At 40.3% G+C, this 19779-nt stretch overlaps 2 protein-coding genes and 1 long non-coding RNA gene across 3 annotated transcripts; 2 read left to right on the top strand and 1 right to left on the bottom strand.

The window, feature by feature from the left end:
- Nucleotides 1-520: 520 nt before the first annotated feature.
- LOC110710742 lies at nucleotides 521-1408 on the bottom strand. The gene is made up of 2 exons (XR_002509201.1): nucleotides 1334-1408; nucleotides 521-715 (listed from the first exon to the last, which is right to left on the bottom strand). It is a non-coding gene; the product is annotated as an uncharacterized LOC110710742 (long non-coding RNA).
- Nucleotides 1409-11993: 10585 nt separating this feature from the next.
- LOC110710806 (keratin, type I cytoskeletal 9-like) lies at nucleotides 11994-12485 on the top strand. The gene has a single exon (XM_021889148.1). It carries the CDS (start codon nucleotides 11994-11996, stop codon nucleotides 12483-12485), a length of 492 nt encoding a protein of 163 aa, XP_021744840.1.
- Nucleotides 12486-16581: 4096 nt separating this feature from the next.
- On the top strand, nucleotides 16582-19325 carry LOC110710808. Its single transcript, XM_021889149.1, has 5 exons — nucleotides 16582-17080; nucleotides 17884-17954; nucleotides 18092-18362; nucleotides 18439-18569; nucleotides 18822-19325. Exons 1-5 carry the CDS (start codon nucleotides 16582-16584, stop codon nucleotides 19323-19325), a joined length of 1476 nt encoding a protein of 491 aa, XP_021744841.1.
- Nucleotides 19326-19779: the final 454 nt, after the last annotated feature.

A 19779-nucleotide genomic window follows, 5' to 3' on the forward strand; every position in this document is an offset into this window, starting at 1 on the left:
CGAGGCTTCTGTTCCTTGGGAGGAACTTCTCTTCTCTGATGAGGCTTCTTCTCTGAAGCTTCTGTTCCTTAAGGGGAACCTTCTCTTCTCAAGTCTTCATTTCTGAAGCACCAGTTCCTGCAATGGAACTCTTCTTTATGGATAGCTCTGCTTCTGGCCTTCTTGTTCCTCTTGGTATCTTTACAAGCACTAGACGAAAATATGAATTGGCCACCGGTTCAAAACCCCCCAATGCCACTGGTTTTGAACCGGTGGTCATTTGGGGGGTGGCAATACTCCGAAGCAAGGCCACCAGTTCAAAACCGGTGGTAAAAAGGGGTATTGCCACCGGTTAACCGGTGGCAATTATCGTTTCGCGCTTTTTTTGTTTTTGGGTATTAATTATTTTTGCCACCGGTTAACCGGTGGCAATAACATGTATACATATTTTTTTTTTGTCTTTTTCAAAAAGAAATATAACAGAACAATTCAGTAAAAAAAAATTACAAACATCAAAATATAAATCAAAACAATATCAATCTATATAATCGAAATTTTATTTACAATATAAATCAATAAAATTGATCAATTACAACATATAAATAAAAAAAAAAAAAATTTACAATACAAATCAAAAAAAAAAAATTACAGCATCAAAATAAAAAAAACCCCATACAACATCAAAAACAATATTCCTGCATCATGATTCTTCGATTTAAGATCTAAATCAATATACCTGCATCAATCAAAACAAAAAAATAAATCGACTAATATACATAAGCTGCGAAAAAAAAAAACTCAGAACACTATGCATGTATCTATAAATCGAGCATGTACCCATAAATTGATTAAAATCATTAAAAAAAAACCCAGAAAAAGCATGTACCCATAATTAAAATCGAATTAAACCCATAAGAAGATCGAATAAAAATCGAATAGAAATTGAATTAAAATCGATCTTAAAACTAAGAAAATTCGATTTAAAAAAACCCAGAAATTAATAAAACTCACAACCAAATGTGAAAAAAAAACCAGATTCACGAAACCCTGAAAAACCCAGAAAAATTTCGAAAAACCCAGAAAAACCAGATTTACGAAACCCAGAAAAGCCCGGAAAAATTTCGAAATCAATTAAACACAGAAAATTTTCGAAATTTAATTAAACCCAGAAAAATTTCGAAATCAATTAAACTCATAAACCCAGAAAAATCCATTTCGAATTTGGACAAAGATAACAAAAACCCACCCACCTTAAACCGTCATAAACACAACCACCACCAAAAACCACCACATCCCTCGAATTCCACCAAAAATAACAAAAAACAAAATAAAAATAAGAAATAAGAGAGATTACCTCGAATTTCAACAAAAACCCTCAAAATTATATTGAATTTGGGAATAGTCAGTGTTACTCTTGCTCATGCATGTCCTCGAAATGAAAGAAAAGGAGATGAGAAAGAGAAGGAGACGGAATAGTCGATGTTGCTCTTGAATTTCTGGTTTTTTGAGATGAGAAGGAGTCGAAAAAGAAGAGAGACAAGGAGATGAGGAAGAGAAGGAGGAGAGGGGAGAAAGGAGAGAGGAGAGAGAAAGAGAAGGAGGGGAGGGAGAAAGAGGACGGCTGAGAAAGAGTGGAGTAAGTGAGGTAGGGTTAGGGTTTATAAGGGGCGGTTTTTTTTTTTTAATCACAAACCCACCGGTTTGAACCAGTGGGAATAACATTTTCCCCACCGGTTTGGTTTGAACCGGTGGCAATAATATATCCCCACAATCCCGCCCATTTTCCCCTTTTTTTCCCCACCGGTTTTTAAAATCGGTGGCCATTGAGCGGTGCCTTTTTGCTTTTTTCTACTAGTGAAGACACTTAATTCTCCTGGTCTTTGCAACTGAGCACACACTTAAACAATCAAGCACTTATTAGTTTGTAAGTAAGTAAGTAAGGTTGTGTCATCATCGAAATCATTAAGTCCAACAATATTCCCCCTTTTTGATGATGACAAACAAACCAAACTTAATTACAAGGAAACAGAGATAATCCAACTTATTCTTAAAGAAAAGAAAATGCAAAAACAAAGTACAATGTAGAAAGGGAACTAATGCTAAGGAAGTAAAAGCTATGCTTAAATAAATAACTTAAGGAAAAACTGAAAAACATGTATATACATTATACCTGCTTGTAGAGAGTAGGCAACTTGTGAAGATTTTGAACAGAGACCATAGAATGGTTAAGTTTTCTAGATAGTTTGCATCTTTTCCCCCTTTTGGCATTATCAAAAACCAACATACAAGCATATAGTATACCATAACATAACACCATCTAGTGGTTTAGTGTTAAGACAAGAAGCATGCATAGAGAGAAAATATTCACAAAGCATATAAGCATAATATACATAGATATTAAACATCCAAAACCGATTTAAAACATCGGCCAAATGTACCAAATTTGCAAGTTTGCCAAAAGAAATTAAAAAGTGCCCAAAATATTACTGACCAAATTAAAAATTGTTTCCCAAAAACAGATAAAATATAAGTTTCATCAACATAAAGAGGCTGCAAGGAAAGATAGGTTAAGAAGCAATGCTCTGGTCATCATCAACAGCAAGATCCTCCACCTTCTTGCAGATTTGAGACACTATGTCCTTGACAGTGGACTGTCTCCCTTTCTCCAAGCTTGAGACCAGTTTCTTCACATCAACATCAAGAGTGAGCATACTCTTCTTCAGTTCCTCCACATGCAGCTTTGACTCCTCTTGTTCCTTCACCACCTTCAGGAGCATATCCTTCATCTCCTTCATATCCTCCCCGGGAACCTTTGGTGGGGAACTGAAAGTTGCAAAACCTGTTCCTGTAGATGCATACTTGCTCGAAATAAGAGAGCTTGTGATTTTCTGCAAATCCTCCTGCACCCAGTGATGTCAATGCAAATGGGTGCAGAGGGCTCCTTTTTCTTCATCAACCTCAAGCTCTCCCTTTTCTTCCTTCCCCCTGTTTCAGTGACCTCCTCAACTATCTTTTCCTCTTCCTCCTCTTGAATATCCTGCACCACTCCCTCTACTATCCCCGTAGCCCTCTCTTCTTTCCCCTCAATTGGTGCTCCTACTTCCTTTGGCCTTTTCTCCTTTTCCTCCAGCACAACTTCAAAACATCCATCCACAACCTTCATCTTATGGTTTTCAAGGAAAATAGGTTACATGTATTCGATGTTTTTGAGGGGAAGGGGTTCTTTATCAATAAAGGAGATACCAAAGCTTTCAAAGACATAGGTAAGTAGGTTACCATATCCCACGTTCCATCCTTTTGGAACACAGTGGGAGAGGTGTTGGATCATGATAGAGGGAAAGTTGATTTGGATCTTTTTGGCTAGGCAGTAGATGAGAACAAAGTCAAGCTTGTTGGCACTGTCTCTCTTTTGGGAGCGAGGGATTATGTCATTAAAAACAAACTTCAGCAAGATTTTGTCAAGAGGGGTTAGGTCATTGTGGTTTATGTAGGTTTCCTCCAGGTCACCACCTAGAAACTCCACTATTTCATCAATATTTGCATCAGGAAGAGGGTTCCTTATCACATTACTTTTGAAATACAGATCATACCCAGTTTTAGGAACATCAAACAACTCAGCCAAGTACATCGCATCAGACTCAATTTCCTTTTCATACACACAGCAACGAATAACACCTTTAGAGAATTTGAAACTTTTGCAAAAATCCTTCATAGCATCAACATATAAACTCCGATTGAAGCATTCACTCAACAAATTCACCCAATTTTGAGACTCAATTAAATCAAGCAATTCATACAGCTTAACAGACTTACACCAAGGAAGATTTATAGCCAAACCTATCACAAAGTGATCACCAAGTTTCTCTTGCCTTTTCATAGCTGCTGGCTTGTCCCGGTAATTGACCCTTAGTTCCGGAGCACTTTCTTCTTCATCTTGCATGTCATCAGACTTCCTTTTGCGAGAAGACTGAGATTCGGTAGTTGATTCAACTTTTGGTGGCTCTTGAACTTCGGTGGGAGTGATTTCCGGTGGAATTTCCATGGTAATGTCTGGGTTTGTGTTTGAATCGGCTTCAATTTGGGTTTTTGGAGAGGTAGACATTGGAGAGTAGTTTTGATCGGAGTGATGAGAGAGAAGGTAATTTTTGTGTGGTGTAAATTTTTGTGAGGCTGACATGTTTTATGGTGGAGGTAAATTGGTGAAGTGAGGTGTCATTTGGGAGGTGAGGTGAATTAAGTTGATTTGACACTCATATTTATTTCTTAGGGAAACGCAAATCGTGTTTTAAGAGAGTAATGTGAGTGGGCTACTTTTGAACAAAAGATAATGATGAATATTAGATGCATTCATCCGATTTTTGTGTTTAGATAAAAAGAATTTGGAATTTTGAAAAATAGATAAACACAATAATTTTATCTCTTGAATTTAATCAAAAGAAAAACACTTGAAAATGCAACTTGATACACAGAACAATTCAACAAGGCTCATGCAACCAATTTTGGACTTCTACATTCTATGTTTTTCAAATTTACATGCCCTTAGTAAATATTACTCATGCTTACAACATGTCTTAACTATGTGATTAAACATATAACACTTGTGCACAGTATACAATAGTTTAAGCATGTCAGTTTGAGTTTCATACCTGAGGGAACTTGATGCATTTTTCTCAATATAACTTAATCATCCCAAGTTCCATTCTCATCTTCTTATGCCTTTCTCTATTCAAGGGTTTTGTTAAAATATCTGTAATTTGATTGTCAGTTTGGCAGAAGTCTAATTTAATCAAACCCTTTTCAACATTATCCTTAAGGAAATGATGCCTTATATGAATATGCTTGACTCTTGAATGATGGACTGGATCTTTAGATATGCAAATTGCACTAGTGTTATCACAATAGATAGTAATGCAATTAAATTTAATACCAAAGTCACGCAACTGTTGTTTGATCCAATGGAATTGAGAGAAACAAGCAGCTGCTGCTACATACCCAACCTCTACAGTAGACAAAGCAATAGTATTTTGTTTCTTGGAACCCCAAGAAACAAGATAAGAGCCAAGGAACTGAACCATACCTGAGGTGTTTTTCGTGTTGACTAAGTCACCTGCATAGTCAGCATATGTGAATCCTCTAAGCATAAAGTCATCACTTCTAGGATAGAACAGACACATGTCATCTGTTCCTTAAAGGTATCTCAAAATTCTCTTAACAGCCGTTAGATGTGATTCTTTAGGATTAGAATGAAATCTAGCACACAATCCAACACTAAAAGAAATATCAGGCCTACTGGGTGTTAGATATAACAATGAACCAATCATACCTCTGTAAGTGGTTTGATCCACACTTGTTCCTTGTGGATCCTCATCAAGTCTTGTTGCTGTTCCCATAGGTGTGTGATTTGTCTTGGCATTCTCCATGTTGTACTTCTTCAGAAGTTCCTTGACATACTTCTGTTGGTGAATCATTATTCCTTCAGCTTTTTGCTTTATTTGAAGTCCAAGGAAGAAATTTAATTCACCCATCATGCTCATCTCAAATTCACCACCCATTAGCTCAGCAAAGTACTTGCACAAACCATTGTTAGTAGCACCAAATACAATATCATCTACATAGATCTGTAAAACTAACAAATCAATTCCTCGAGATCATGATTTAAGAAAAAGAGTTTTGTCTACTTTTCCTCTTTTGAAATCATTTTTCAGTAGGAACTTTGAAAGCCTTTCATGCCAGGCTCTTGGAGCTTGTTTAAGCCCATAGAGAGCTTTATCAATCTTAAAAACATGATTGGGAAATTTAGGATTTTTGAAACCTAGAGGTTGTTCAACAAACACCTCCTCATTTAAGAAACCATTAAGAAAAGCACATTTCACATCCATTTGATAGAGTTTGAAACCCATAAAAGAAGCAAAAGCTACTAGGATTCTAATAGCTTCTAATCTAGCTACAGGAGCAAAGGTTTCATCGAAATCAATACCTTCTTGTTGGTTGTATCCCTTCATAACCAATCTAGCCTTGTTCCTTACTATGGTGCCATGTTCATCAAGCTTGTTCCGGAACACCCATTTGAGCCTAATAATTTTCTTACCCTTAGGCTTTGGCTCAAGGTGCTAGACTTTGTTCCTTTTGAACTCATTGAGTTCCTCTTGCATGGCCATTATGCAATCAGCATCTCTCAAGGGTTCTTGATGATTTCTTGGCTCTAGGATGGACATAAATGCATGGAATGCACAGAAGTTCCTCATTTGTGATCTTGTTTAAGTTCCTTTTCCTATATCACTGATAATGAGATCAGTTGGATGGGAACCTTGATACTTAAATGGCCTGGGTTGAAATTCCCTTGTTGGAACTCCAATTTAAGGAGCTTCTGGATCTGTTCCTCCTGCTTCTTCTGCTTGTTCCTCATTCACCTGTTCATCTGGTTGAGGAACCTCTCCATTTTCTTGATGGTCCTCTTCTGGAGTAGGTTGCTTTTCCTTGGTTTGCTTCTGAGTCTCTTCTTCATCCCTGTCTCTTATTAATCCAATTTCAAAATCATTATCATCTTCTTGTTCCTGCAAAGCACTTACAACCAAAGTCTCTAAGATGAGATATGTTTGGATTCCTTCCCCTAAATAGTTCATAGGGAGTCTTGTTGATGATACTTCTGATTGTTACCCCTGTTAAGAATGTAACATGCTGTATTCACGGCTTCAGCCTAGAAGTTCCTTGGTAATCTACTTGTGATCAGCATCGTTCTAGCCATTTCCTCAAGGGTTCGATTCTTTCTTTCTACAACTCCATTTTGTTGGGAAGTCCTTGGAGCTGAGAAGTTATGATTCATGCCATTTTCCCTGCAAAACTCATCGAATCTTGAGTTCTCAAATTTAGTTCCGTGATCTGATCTGAGATGGACTATGGAGTGACCACTGATTTTTTGTATTTTCTTAGCAAAAGCAACAAACTCGTTAAAAGTTTCATCTTTACTAGCAAAAAAAATAACCCAAGTGATTCTAGAATAATCATCAACAATAACCAACACATATTTCTTGTCGCTCCTGCTTTGAATTCTCATGGGACCACACAAATCCATATGGATCAATTCCAAAGGCTTTGTAGTGCTTACCATTTTCTTCAATTTAAAAGGTGAACGAACATGCTTGCCTTTTACACATGCATCACAAACTTTGTTCTGTAGGAACTTGATTATAGGAAGTCCCACAACCAAGTTCCTTGACCCCAGCTTGTCCAGTAATGAAAAGCTAGCATGTCTAAAACGTTTATGCCATAGCAGGGGATCATCTTCAACAACACTCAGACATGTAAGGTTGTTCCTTGGGATTAAGTTGAGGTCAACTGTATAAGTGTTCCCTCTTCTTGTTCCTTCTAAAATCAACATTGAATTTAAGCAAATGATCGCTTGAGGAACTGCTACAACAAATATAAGAATTTATGAGCTTATACGGAGTTAATTTAACATTCAGAAGAATACTTTCATTCTTAATTCTATCAGCTATCTCAGTTATGTATTTGTATTTAAAATCAAGCTCTCTTCATTTGCTTTGAGGCTTGGCATAGGCTGTTTCCAACCAAGCACCATGTTCTTTGCAAACCTTAAGAGCTTTTTAACATTTATTCAATTTCACACATGTATCTTTAAAGAATTCTTCTTCTTCCAGACATTTATCTATTAAGACATCTTTAGAGAGAGTTTTAAGCTGTTTAGGATCAAGAAATACCTCTTTCTGGAGTTCCTCAAGGGAGGCCTTTTCATCATCTGATTTAGCCAATAGACAAAGATTAGCTGTCTCTTCTTCTGGTTGGTCCTCCTCTTCTTCTTCACTGTCTAAGTCTCCCCAGGCTGCTATCATGGTCTTCCTCATGTCTAACTTTTGATAGTTTGCTTTGCTGAATTTTTCTCTTCCCTGTTCCTTAGCCTTTGCTTTCCCTTTATCATTTTCCCAAAGGGGACAATCTCTGATAAAGTGATATGGGGATCCACACTTGTGGCAGCTGTAGTCAGGTTTTAGATTTGAGGTCTTTTTTCCGAAGTTCCTTGAGGTTCGGCCTTTCTTGATCATCTTCTTGAATCTTTGCACAATTAGGGCAGCCTCATCCTCGTCCACTTCTGAGTCTTCCTCCTTATCAGCCTTTAGAGATAATCCTTTGTTCCTCATGGGTTCATTGTTGACTCCAAGATGTAGCTCATGAGTCAGAGAGAACTTGCTAGTTGTTCAATATTGAACTTAGTAAAGTCCTTCGTTTCCTGAAGGGCTGTCACCTTAGCTCTCCATCTCTCATCTTGTGGAAGACTTCTAAGAACCTTCCTAACATGCTCATCTATAGGAATTTGTCTACCAAGGGAAACCAACTCATTTATGATGTTAGTAAAACGGGTTAGCATTTCTTGAATGGTTTCCTTAGGCTGCATTTCAAATCTTTCATACTTAGACATAAGTAGATCGATTTTTGAGCGTTTAACCTCATTGGTTCCTTCATGAGTGATCTGCAGCAAATCCCAGATTTCCTTAGCGTTCTTGCACCCTATGACACGATTGTGTTCATGAGGTCCAAGTCCACAGTGGAGCAATTTCACAGCCATAACATTTATTTCCATTTTATCAAAGTCCTCTTTCTCATATTCAGACATAGGCTTAGGGATTACCTCATTCTGAGCAATTTTTTGGTGACTTTGAAATCACCAACCTCGATGACCCTCCTCTCTGCCTTGATAAAGATCTCCATGTGGTTCTTCTAGTAGGTATAGAACTTGCCGTTGAACATAGGAAGCCTCTGAGTTGAGTATCCTTCCTCGAGCTTTTCATGAGCATTCATTTTCTCCAAGACCTTTCTTCTTCAGGGTTTCCTGATTTTCCTAGAAGTTAGGCTCTGATACCAATTGTTGTTCCAAAGAATACTACAAGAAAGGGGGTTGAATTGTAGTATGAGAGTTTAGCCAAACTTTTTCGGAATTAAAACTAAGTAAGCTAAAGGAACAGAAAGATTAACTAAAGGAACTAGAAGATGCAAGAGAGATTTTTACGTGGAAAACTTCTTGGCCCTAACAAGGAGAAAAACCACGACCACTTGGGATTTTGGGAAAAGAATCTTCACTATAATAGGGCAAATGGACATATTACAAACTAAAGACTCAAACTTTAAGTTCCTCAACGAACTTGAAAACCCCGAGGAACAAGTCACCCAACTTGTTACTCTTCTCTTCTCTTCTCTTTCTCTCTTCTTACTTCTCTGTTCTCACTTCTCTTTCTCTTCTCTTTCTCTTCTCTTTCCCTTCTCTTTCTTATACTCAAAAGTTCACTCAAACTTCCCCATTCCCCAAATTACAACTCGAAAGAAGAAATAAAAACTCTAGTATAAGAACATTAAGAACACTCTATTTAACTTGTGTGAAATTGGACTCTTAACTCGAATTAAAGCTTGAAAACTTATGTGAGCAAGGGTGGGTTTTTCCATCTGAAATCAATAGCTATTTATAGACCAAAATTCGTTTAGGAAAAACTTCTTTGTGCAGAAAATCCACTACGCCGCTACTCCAACCCACTAAGAAGATCATGTTCCTAAAATTAAGGAAACATGAGCTCCTCAATGTGCAAGACCATGACTTGAAGAAAATCATGGAGGAGTAGGCCGCAAGTTATTAGAAAACGTGGGGGATTTTATTTTTAGAAGATATTTTAGAAAATCAGAAATAAAATAAAATCCCTTTTAATTTGAAAAAAGATAAACGTTTAGAAAGCAACAGTTTTCCTAAAAACTAGCATGCACAATTTTATCTTTTGGACCAATTCCACACATAATTTTCGAGTGCAACTTAATATCTCATTCTTACATAAATCCTAAAATATAAAAATATATTTAGTCTTCATGTTTTCTGATGAAGCTTCTACTCCGAGGCTTCTGTTCCTTGGGAGGAACTTCTCTTCTCTGATGAGGCTTCTTCTCTGAAGCTTCTGTTCCCTAAGGGGAACCTTCTCTTCTCAAGTCTTCATTTCTGAAGCACCATTTCCTGCAAAGGAACTCTTCTTTATGGATAGCTCTGCTTCTGGCCTTCTTATTCCTCATGGTATCTTTACAAGACACTTAATTCTCCCGGTCTTTGCAACTGAGCACACACTTAAACAATCAAGCACTTATTAGTTTGTAATTAAGTAAGTAAGGTTGTGTCGTCATCGAAATCAATAAGTCCAACAGAGTGGCTTGGGTAGTTTACTAATCAGGTTTAATTTATCTCTCTCATCCTTAATTACAAACCCTTTCACTCCATAATCACCAGTATGAAATTTTAACTTGGGATCCAGGTTACACCTCAAAAGAAAACTTAAAGGAGGTAGTAGACAAACTTTCGGTCGGGACATGAGGCCAAAAGTAGGTGTCCACAACCCTAGCTATGATAAGATGGGAAAAATTAAACCTAAGGTGAAAATAATATAGTACACCTGCATGGAGTACTCGGAAGCTAAGGTAGAAAGAACCTACTGTTGTTTGATAAAGAACATAACGTGTTAAACAAATAACTTACTTATGTTTGACAAATAACATACCTATATATGTTTCATGATACGTTTGACAATGAACATATATTATGTACATTATAACATATGTTCTTTTAACATATGTTTTTTGAAATTTAAAATTTAATTTGAAAACTAAATCTTGAATTAGTTTTAGTTAAAAATAATTTTGGAGAGAGAAAACTGAAATTAGGGCCTGTTATCTTCAGCTTATTTTCAATGCAGTTTATTTCAGCTCCAATAAGTTCAGTTGAGTTCTTATCTTAATTTCCTTCTCTCATAAAATATTCAGTTCAGCTCCAATAAGTTCAGTTTAGATCAGTTCAGCTCAGTTCAGTGAATCAAAACAGGCCCTTATCATGGAAAGTTAAATTTTTGGAGGAAGATAAAACTATTTTAGGTGAAATGATATCTTAGATTTTTCCATGAATGTATAATTTTTCATGAAACTTTAATAAAGTTTTTATTATGTTCTTTTTGTAATGTCTTTATATTCTTTAGTAAAGCATGTTCCTTCTTTTTTTTTTTTTTTTTTTTTAACATGTTCTTTATTAAACACAAACATGTTCTTTTTCAAACATTTGAATGTTTTTCTGCCTTTTTTTTTGTTTAACGGGTGCACCATCTTGGGTGTACAAATCATGCATTACTAATAAGGGCCATTTTTCAAGTACAACGAATTGGTTGTATTGTGTGTATGATACATATTTATCTTTTCACATCACTCCCTCATAATATTCTTCGGTTCTCTGCTAAAAAAATTCTTTATAACTTGGACACTTGGTGTAGGAAATTCGTGATACTCGTTAGTTTTGTTAAAATATATTAGTATTAATATATCTTTGACTTAGTATATATGTATATATTCGGTTTTCCTAACTTGTAGCTTAGCATATATTTTGGTGTATAGCTATCCCTTGATTTGTGGCTTAAGATAAGCATGTAATGTGTATATATTCAGAGCAAGTCTAATGGAAAACTCACGGATTACATTTCCTTCATGGTATCAGTTGCTTAGGGTTATTCCGCTGCACCCTAATAATATTTTCCGCCCTCTTCTTCCTCAATCTCATCTCATCTCTTCTCTGTTTTTCTACCTATGGGGGATTTAAAGACCTCGTCTCATCCCTCACTTACGGTGAGCAACATCAAGACCTCAATTCCGGTGGTTCTTGAACTTGATAAATCACAATACTCTACTTAGGCGGAAATCTTTAAAATTCAGGCTCGTTCTCACCGGGTTCTAGACCATATTATCCCTCCCAAGTCTAAGGATAAGGGGAAGGAGAAAGCACCTCTCACCGATGAGGAGCAAGAATGGTGGTTGACTTTGGATGCAGCCGTGATCTCATGGATTTATTCCACTATTTCTAATGATCTCTTGCAGACAATTATGGACCCGATGCTACGACAATGTAGGCTTGGAATAGGTTGCGTGATATATTCCAAGACAATCAAAACTCTCGTGCTGTAACTCTAGAACAAGAATTTTCCCCTACAAAAATGGAGGATTTTCCCAATGCATCGGCTTACTGTCAAAGACTCAAGGGTCTTTCCGATCAATTGCGGAATGTTAGAGCTCCGGTGGACAATAATCAACTCGTTCTACAGTTGGTTTCGGGCCTCACCAAACCGTATAATGGAGTTGCTACCCTTATACGACAAAGCTCTCCTCTCCCTCAATTTTACCAAGCTCGTTCGATGCTTACCTTGGAGGAGGCGGGCTTGGAAAAACGAGCAGCAACGGCTTCGGGTTCTGCTTCTGCTTTGTTGGCGACCTCTCATGATGGTGATTCGAGTTTGGATGGCTCGGGAAATGCTCGCGGGAAGAGTAAACATCAGAAGAAAAATTTTGGCCGAAAAGGGCAGAACGGTGGTGGCCGTGGTTCTGCCGCAGGTGGTAGTCCGGGTTCAGGCGCCGGCGGGTCAGGTTCTGGTGCTGGCCGTGGTGGCGTCGGGCAGCAGCAGCAATGGGGTATGGCTCCCAATTGGTAACAGCAAGCTTACCCACCTTGGGGTTGGATGTGGGCTGTTCCACCTTGCCCATATCCAACCTAAGGTTGGGCTAGGCCTCAAGGCCCACCAAAACAGCAGCAAGGACTTCTTGGTCCACGACCCCAACCTCAAGCTGATGCTGCTTCACAGTCTCCTTCTTATGTCGGTTTTCCACACCATGTCTCTACAGCATCCCGATCCCTCGTGGTACATGGATACCGGTGCTACTTCTCACATGACATCCACCAACGGTAATATCTCGTGTTATTTTAATTTGAGCAATCATCATAATGGTATTATTGTTGGTAGTGGTCATACTATCTCAATTCATGGTTGTGGAAACACTATTTTGCCGTCCCCTAATCCTCCCTTGTCTCTCTCTAATGTCCTACATGCCCCTAAACTAATTAAAAATCTAATTTCGGTTCGTAAGTTTACCACTGATAATTGTGTGTATGTGGAGTTTGACCCTTATGGTTTTTCTGTGAAGGATTATCGGACGGGGATGCCCATAATGACATGTGATAGCCAAGGGGACCTTTATCCACTCACTACCACTTTCTCTCATTCTTCTCCTTCAACATTTATGGCCTTAGCTTCTTCTTTTTGGCATGATCGATTGGGACATCCGGGATCTTCTATTTTAAAGACTCTTAGTAACAATAAAAGCATTAAATGTACTCACTCCTATAGTTCTAGTGTTTGTCATTCATGTGTACTTGGAAAACATGTTAAATTGCCATTTATTTCTTCTACTTCTACTACTACTATGCCATTTGATATTGTTCATAGTGATCTTTGGACATCACCCGTTTTGAGTTCATCGGGCCATCGTTATTATATGCTTATTTTGGATGATTATTCGAAATTTTTGTGGACATTTCCTTTAGCTAAGAAATCGGATGTTTTTGATAAAGTTTTAGCATTTCAAGCATTATTTCGAACCCAATTTGAACGACCTATTAAAACATTTCAATGTGATAATGGGAGGGAGTATGATAACGAACCTTTTTGGGCTATGTGTGAGTCTAATGGTATGTCATTTCATCTTTCATGTCCTCATACTTCGTCACAAAATGGGAAGGCCGAGAGAAAAATAAGGTCATTGAACAATATTATTCGCACCCTTCATGCGCATGTCTCATTACCACCTTCATTTTGGCATCATGCATTACAAATGGCCACTTATCTTCATAACATAATTCCAAGTAAGTTACTAGAGTCTAGGTCTCCTCTAGAGGTTCTATATCAAAGAAAGCTGTCTTATTCTCATTTACGTGTCTTTGGTTGCTTGTGTTACCCCTTATTTCCGTCCACTACTATTAATAAACTTCAAGCTCGATCTACACCTTGTGTTTTCTTGGGGTTCCCACCTAATCATAGGGTTACAATTGTTATGATTTATCTTCTAATAGGATTTTCATAAGTCGACATGTTGTGTTTGATGAATCGGTTTTTCAATTTTCAAAGTTGCATACACCCAATTCTCACACTTATGATTTCTTAGATGAGGACTTCCATCCTTCTTTAATTCCCTATATGCAACTTCCCATTTTTCCAACGTCTGGGCAGCCTACTCACATAGCCCACACGTCCCCTGGGCCTGCTGACAACACCAGCCCACCTCATTCTCCTACCCCACACTCTGGGCCGCGCCCTTCTACTCCTCCTAGCCCAAGCCGCGTCCCAAATTCTTCCCCTAACTCTCCTCCTAGCATAGATGATGCTGTTGGGCAGAATAGGTTGCACGTGGACCGTGGGCTTGTTCAATCAACCACGACCCACTTGCCGCCTACCCAACTAGCAACCCAACGTGCTTCCTTTCCTCCCCCTATCCCACAGATTTCGGTTCCACATCCCACTCCACCTCCTTCTATTGTCACAAGAAGCAAAAATGGTATTGTTAAGCCAAACCCGAAATATAAAAATTTCAATACTATGGTTTCTAATATTACGAAATCTCCTCTCCTTCGTAACCCCATTTCTGCTTTACGTGACTCGAATTGGAAAATAGCTATGGATGATGAATTTAATGCTCTTATTAATAATAAGACGTGGGAGTTGGTGCCCCGTCCGCCTGATGTGAATGTTATTCGTTCTATGTGGATTTTTACTCATAAGGTGAAATCTGACGGTTCTTTTGAGAGGCATAAAGCCCGTCTTGTAGGTGATGGAAAAACACAACAGGTTGGCATTGATTGTGGGGAGACTTTTAGCCCGGTGGTCAAACCGGCTACCATCCATACCGTGCTTAGCTTGGCATTGTCCAAAGCTTGGAAAATTCATCAGCTTGATGTTAAGAATGCTTTTTTGCATGGTGAGCTTAATGAGACTGTCTACATGCATCAACCTCTTGGTTTCCGTGATAAGACTCATCTTGATTATGTATGTTTGTTGCGGAAATCATTATATGGTCTTAAACAGGCATCCAGGGCTTGGTATAAGCGGTTTGCTGATTTTGTTACTTCTATTGGTTTTACTAATAGCAAGAGTGACAATTCTCTCTTTATTTATCGTGATGGCTTGAATGTGGCTTATTTGTTGCTATATGTTGATGACATTATTCTTACAACTTCCTCTAATGCTCTAAGGCATTCTATTATTTCTCTTCTTAGCAAGGAATTTGCTATGAAGGACTTGGGTCTTCTAAATTATTTTCTTGGCATTGCTGTGACAAGGCATAAGGGTGGACTATTTTTGTCACAACGTAAGTAGGCTGAGGAGATTATTGACAGGGCAGGGATGAGTTCGTGCAAATCTTCGGCCACTCCTGTTGAAGCAAAGCCGAAAGTCAGTGCTTCGGGCTCCCCTTTTGCAGATCCCACCTTGTATCGTAGCCTTGCTGGGGCGCTACAGTATCTTACTTTTACAAGGCCGAATATTTCTTATGCTGTGCAACAGGTTTGCTTACATATGCATGATCCGAAAGAAACTCATATGGATGATCTGAAACGCGTTGTTTCGGGGGTTTTTGTCCCTTGGGAGAGTTACAACACTGAGACTGGATTCAGCAAAGGGCGCCTGTACCTGCAAAGCAAACAGACCGCAGGATGGTCATTGGTCCACCTCCGAAGATTAAGTTAGTAAGTATTCAGAGTAAAACGTGCGGAAATAAAGTTATCTGCTCGGATTCCAAGCTCAGGCAAGGTGCTGTTTGTTTCTTGAAAATGACAGCTCTGTAATAAATGTGAAAGTGACGTGTTGTCTTGTATTGCGTGTATTCCTGTCATAAATGTAGGAATTGTCCCTATTTATAGGGTCTTTTTGAAAAGTGTGCCCTCCCTAGAATCTGGTGACTTAGGGATTAGGTCATGCCGTAAAACGACGCCTCAAGGTTTGGGCCCTTGAAGGCCTCCATTCCATAAGCAATGCCTGAGTGACGCGTGTCACTGAGCCCAAAAGGCTTTTGGGCATCTCTTAGGGTGACACGTGTCGCCCTATTAATGGTCCATGTTGGATCATCAATCATCTCAGAACGGGGGAATGTCTGCCTACCACGTGTCACCATCTCAAAGGTCCAAATGGCACCCCTTCTAATAACACGTGGCCGCTTCCGATTGGGCCACCTGGCCGGGTATAAAAATACCCAAATCATTTTCCCCTCACAGGGGTGACGTGCATTGCACATGACACCTGTGACAGGTGTCATCATCCAACTGGCTGGATTTTCAAATTACATTTTGGGGGGAAAAATTAGGGTTTACCCTTTCTCTAAATAGGAGGGTTTGACTCCCCTTTTGTTTTCACACCTTTGCGAATATTGGAGAATCTCTGGACTTTTGACTTTCAAAGACTCTCAAAGACCTAAACTTATCAAGCATCCGACGCCCGGCTTTCTGTCCGTCTGTTTCAGCAAACCAGGCATCTCATAATACCTTCTTCTAAGGTAACTGCCTGCTCTCTTCTTTTACTTATTCTTTCTTGCATTTTTCTTTATCAAATGGTTTCCCAAACGCACACGGCACGACCTAGGTTAGCGATCAGCTTGTCACCGGGGACGGCTGAATCTAGAACTAGGAGTGCCGAATGCTCGTTCGAGAACTTTCCTTTAAATACATCTCCAAATCCGACAGTATCTGTGCATCTACAAGACACGATGGCCAGAACAAAGCAGAAAACGAGGAGATATAGGGCAGATGGTTCCTTTTACCATTCGGACAGTGAGACTGTCAACTCTGATGGCTCCATTAGGGTGCCTGCTAGTGAAATTTCTGAGCCCCCCCCAAACCCTTCCTCTGACCTTCCCCAAACTCCAACTTATTACTCTTCCCCTTCTTCAAGAGGCACCCCCAGTGATACTATATTGCGGGAAGTCGACAGTCAATACCAGGCCGAGTCTTCAGAACAGGCGCCGGAGGAGAGTCTAGGGGAGGACCCTGCTAGCCCCAGCCGGCAGTCCCCTAGCTCTAGGGAGAGCTCTGATGACGATTCGGCCTCGTCATCTTCTGAAAATGCCTCCGTTACTTCAGAGGAGGCCAGAGCAAAGATAAGCACTGCAAGGGAATCCTTGTTAGTGGAAAAGGGGGAAGGCTGGGCGGAGCCGAGTGCTTCTAGGCGCTTGGAACGCGCCCCCTACTATCATCATGTCCCGCCAAGTAAGCGGACTTCTATGACATCCGGTCTTGCCAATTTCAAGCGCAAGACCGTAATGGGTCATGGCTTTTCCTTGTCTGTTCCCAACAAGGATGATACGATAACCTGGCTGACCTTGGCCAGTTATAAGGACCAAGCATTCGGCTGCTACGAGGCGGTCCTCTAGGCTGGTCTACGCTTCCCTCTCCATCCGGCCGTGGAGAGAATACTGGACGGATACCAACTAGGTATTTGGCAACTTGTCCCGAATTCATGGATTAATATCATCGGGTACGTTGCCGCATGTGAAATGCTGGAGGTGGATTCCAGCTTTGAGGCATTCGCCCACATGCATTATCTCAGCCGAGCGCCTGCTAAGGGCGGCGAAGGCTGGTACACCTTGTCCACCTGCAAGGGGTACATGATGGCAGTCGGCAAGGAAAACAAGTGGAAGGACTGGAGAACAAAGTTTTACATAGTCCATTCCTCTGATAGCCGACTGAACCAAAAATACAATAGGTGGAATAAGGATCCGCCCCTCATGGCTGGCAAGAGTGCCTTGCCCCCTCTCCTTAGGTGGGCCCAGGAGGAAATTTTTGACCGGGGTTTGTTCAAAGTGTCCGTTCGGACAAATGAGCAGGGGGAGAAAATAGTCGTCCCCCAGAGCTACATTCCCCTTTACAAGTGGCTAGAAGATGGGGTGTTCTTTGCCGCTTGTGGGCTAAGCTCTGAGAATCCGAGAGGTAGTCGGCTGTCTGATTTTATGCAACCTTTAAATAGCTTTTCAATGTTTGTTTATAAAGTCTAATTCCTTCTTTTGGTGCAGACAAAGCTATGGAAAAGGTCTCGACAAAAAGGAAGCCGGCTGCTGTCTCTGCAGCAAAATATCGCTCGAACGTCCTTAATCGGGCGAGCGACGAGTAGAAAACAGTCGGGACTCCCAAGGTAGCTATTTATAACACCTGGTATATTTTTCAACAAAGGTTAATTTTTGCCCGCCTGTTTTTCTGACGCCTTTCTTTTTGCTCATGCAGAGTGGTTCCACCAGGCCATCTCCCTCCAAGCAATCCCAACCCAAAATTCAGAAAACTAGGGCTGGTGATGTGAGTGCATCCGGCAAGAACCGGAAGCACATTGCTCACAATCCCAAGAAAGGGGACGGCTCTACTCTCGAAGCTGACAAGGAGGTCAGCAAACCGGATGCTACTCAGGCATCGAAGGGTGGCTTTAAGCAACCCAGTACTGCTGTCGGCTCAGCAGGAGAAAAGAGGCGTCACGGGAAGGAGGAGGAGGTTCAGCCGAACGGTATAAACCGCGTCTTTATTGAATTTCTACATCAAGATAGTTTCTTAGAACTTCCTTGACTAACTTTATTTTGCAGCTACTGTGCAAAGGCCGACTGTCGTTCAGATGGCCAAGGAGATGATGAGGGCGCTTGACCTAGAGGACAAGGCGTCCGTAAGAGGAGTCAGCACCCTTAACTTGGATGCCATCTTGGGGAACCTCTGTGAGGTAAAAAGTTAGCTTAATTTTCTTATTATTTAAGCACATATCCGACTGGTCTTGACCATTCGGCTCTTTTCTCATTTTCAGGCTATGCTGCGCATCTAAGGGCTAAGAAGGCCAATCCAGGAGAAGTCTAAAGAGGTAACAGCCGCTAAAGCTCGAGCCAAGTCCGCCTTAGATCGAGCTCAATTTGAAATTGGTCAAAATGAGCTTCTGACCCTTGATATGATGTATTCCCAGGCGGATGCCAACCTGTAGGTAAAGAAGGACCTGGATTCGGCTCGCTCCAAAATCATTGACCTTAAGGCCGAAATTAAAGGTCTTAAGGACAAGCTTGAGCCTCTTCAAGAGGCCAAGAAAGAGGCCGAGAAGGCCAAGGAGCGGGTTGGCCGCCTGGAGGTGCGCCTGGTGAACCAGGAGAAGCAGCTGAAGTCCAAGTTCAAGTCCCGAGCTGAGGAGGAGAAGGAGGCCCTTGTTAAACAAATGATGGAGGACTATGAGGCCATCATGCGGATGGCATGGGAGGCAGTACAGCCGGGTGCTGACTATAGCACCTGGAAATCCATGTTTGATCAAGAAAATGAGGATTTCAATGTTGAACTTCTTCGCCAATCTGAAGAGGAGGCAAAAAAGGCTGATGCTGAGGGCGAAGAGGCCGACTCCTCATCAGGCTCTTCTGGGGACGAGGAGAATGATGAAAATGCGGAGCAACCGGCAGGTGATGATGCGGCTGCCAATGTTGATAACTCCCTTGCCCCTTAAGCTTTTTATAAGTTCTTTCTGCGTCCGAATGGCCATTTATCTCATCTTCCGGCCTGCGTGCCGAGTGAATGTGTATCTTTACCGACCGAGGGGTCGGGTAAATTAACAATTTCTCTAACTTTGCCAGCAAACAATCTTACCCAGTCGTCTGGTGGCGATTGGACTTTTTAATTTGAAATCATTCGGCCGTTTGGATGAAGTTATTCATATTGTTGTTCTTTAAATTTTTTCATTGCATGTTTTTTGGCTAATTATTATAACCTATATACCATGCGAATGTTCTTGCCCCTGGACGGATGTCGAGTGGTTTCGGTTGATTGGATTGATTGGCTTAGAAATTATTGATACTTAGAAGAGTATGCATTGTTTCTAAGTCAATCAATCACTATGGTGATTGCCCCAAACCACACGACAGACGACCATCTGAGCTAATGAATAATTGTTTTCATTCGGC

This window comes from Chenopodium quinoa, unplaced genomic scaffold, assembly GCF_001683475.1.
Source record: "Chenopodium quinoa cultivar QQ74 unplaced genomic scaffold, ASM168347v1, whole genome shotgun sequence".
NCBI lineage: Eukaryota > Viridiplantae > Streptophyta > Magnoliopsida > Caryophyllales > Amaranthaceae > Chenopodium > Chenopodium quinoa.

Coding starts and splice junctions, on each gene's coding strand:
- LOC110710806 (XM_021889148.1), top strand. CDS start 11,994: ATGGAGGATTTTCCCAATGCATCGGCTTACTGTCAAAGACTCAAGGGT.
- LOC110710808 (XM_021889149.1), top strand. CDS start 16,582: ATGGCCAGAACAAAGCAGAAAACGAGGAGATATAGGGCAGATGGTTCC. Junction 17,081..17,883: donor CTATCATCATGTCCCGCCAA/GTAAGCGGACTT, acceptor CTTTTGGTGCAG/ACAAAGCTATGGAAAAGGTC. Junction 18,363..18,438: donor GGAGGAGGTTCAGCCGAACG/GTATAAACCGCG, acceptor TTTATTTTGCAG/CTACTGTGCAAAGGCCGACT.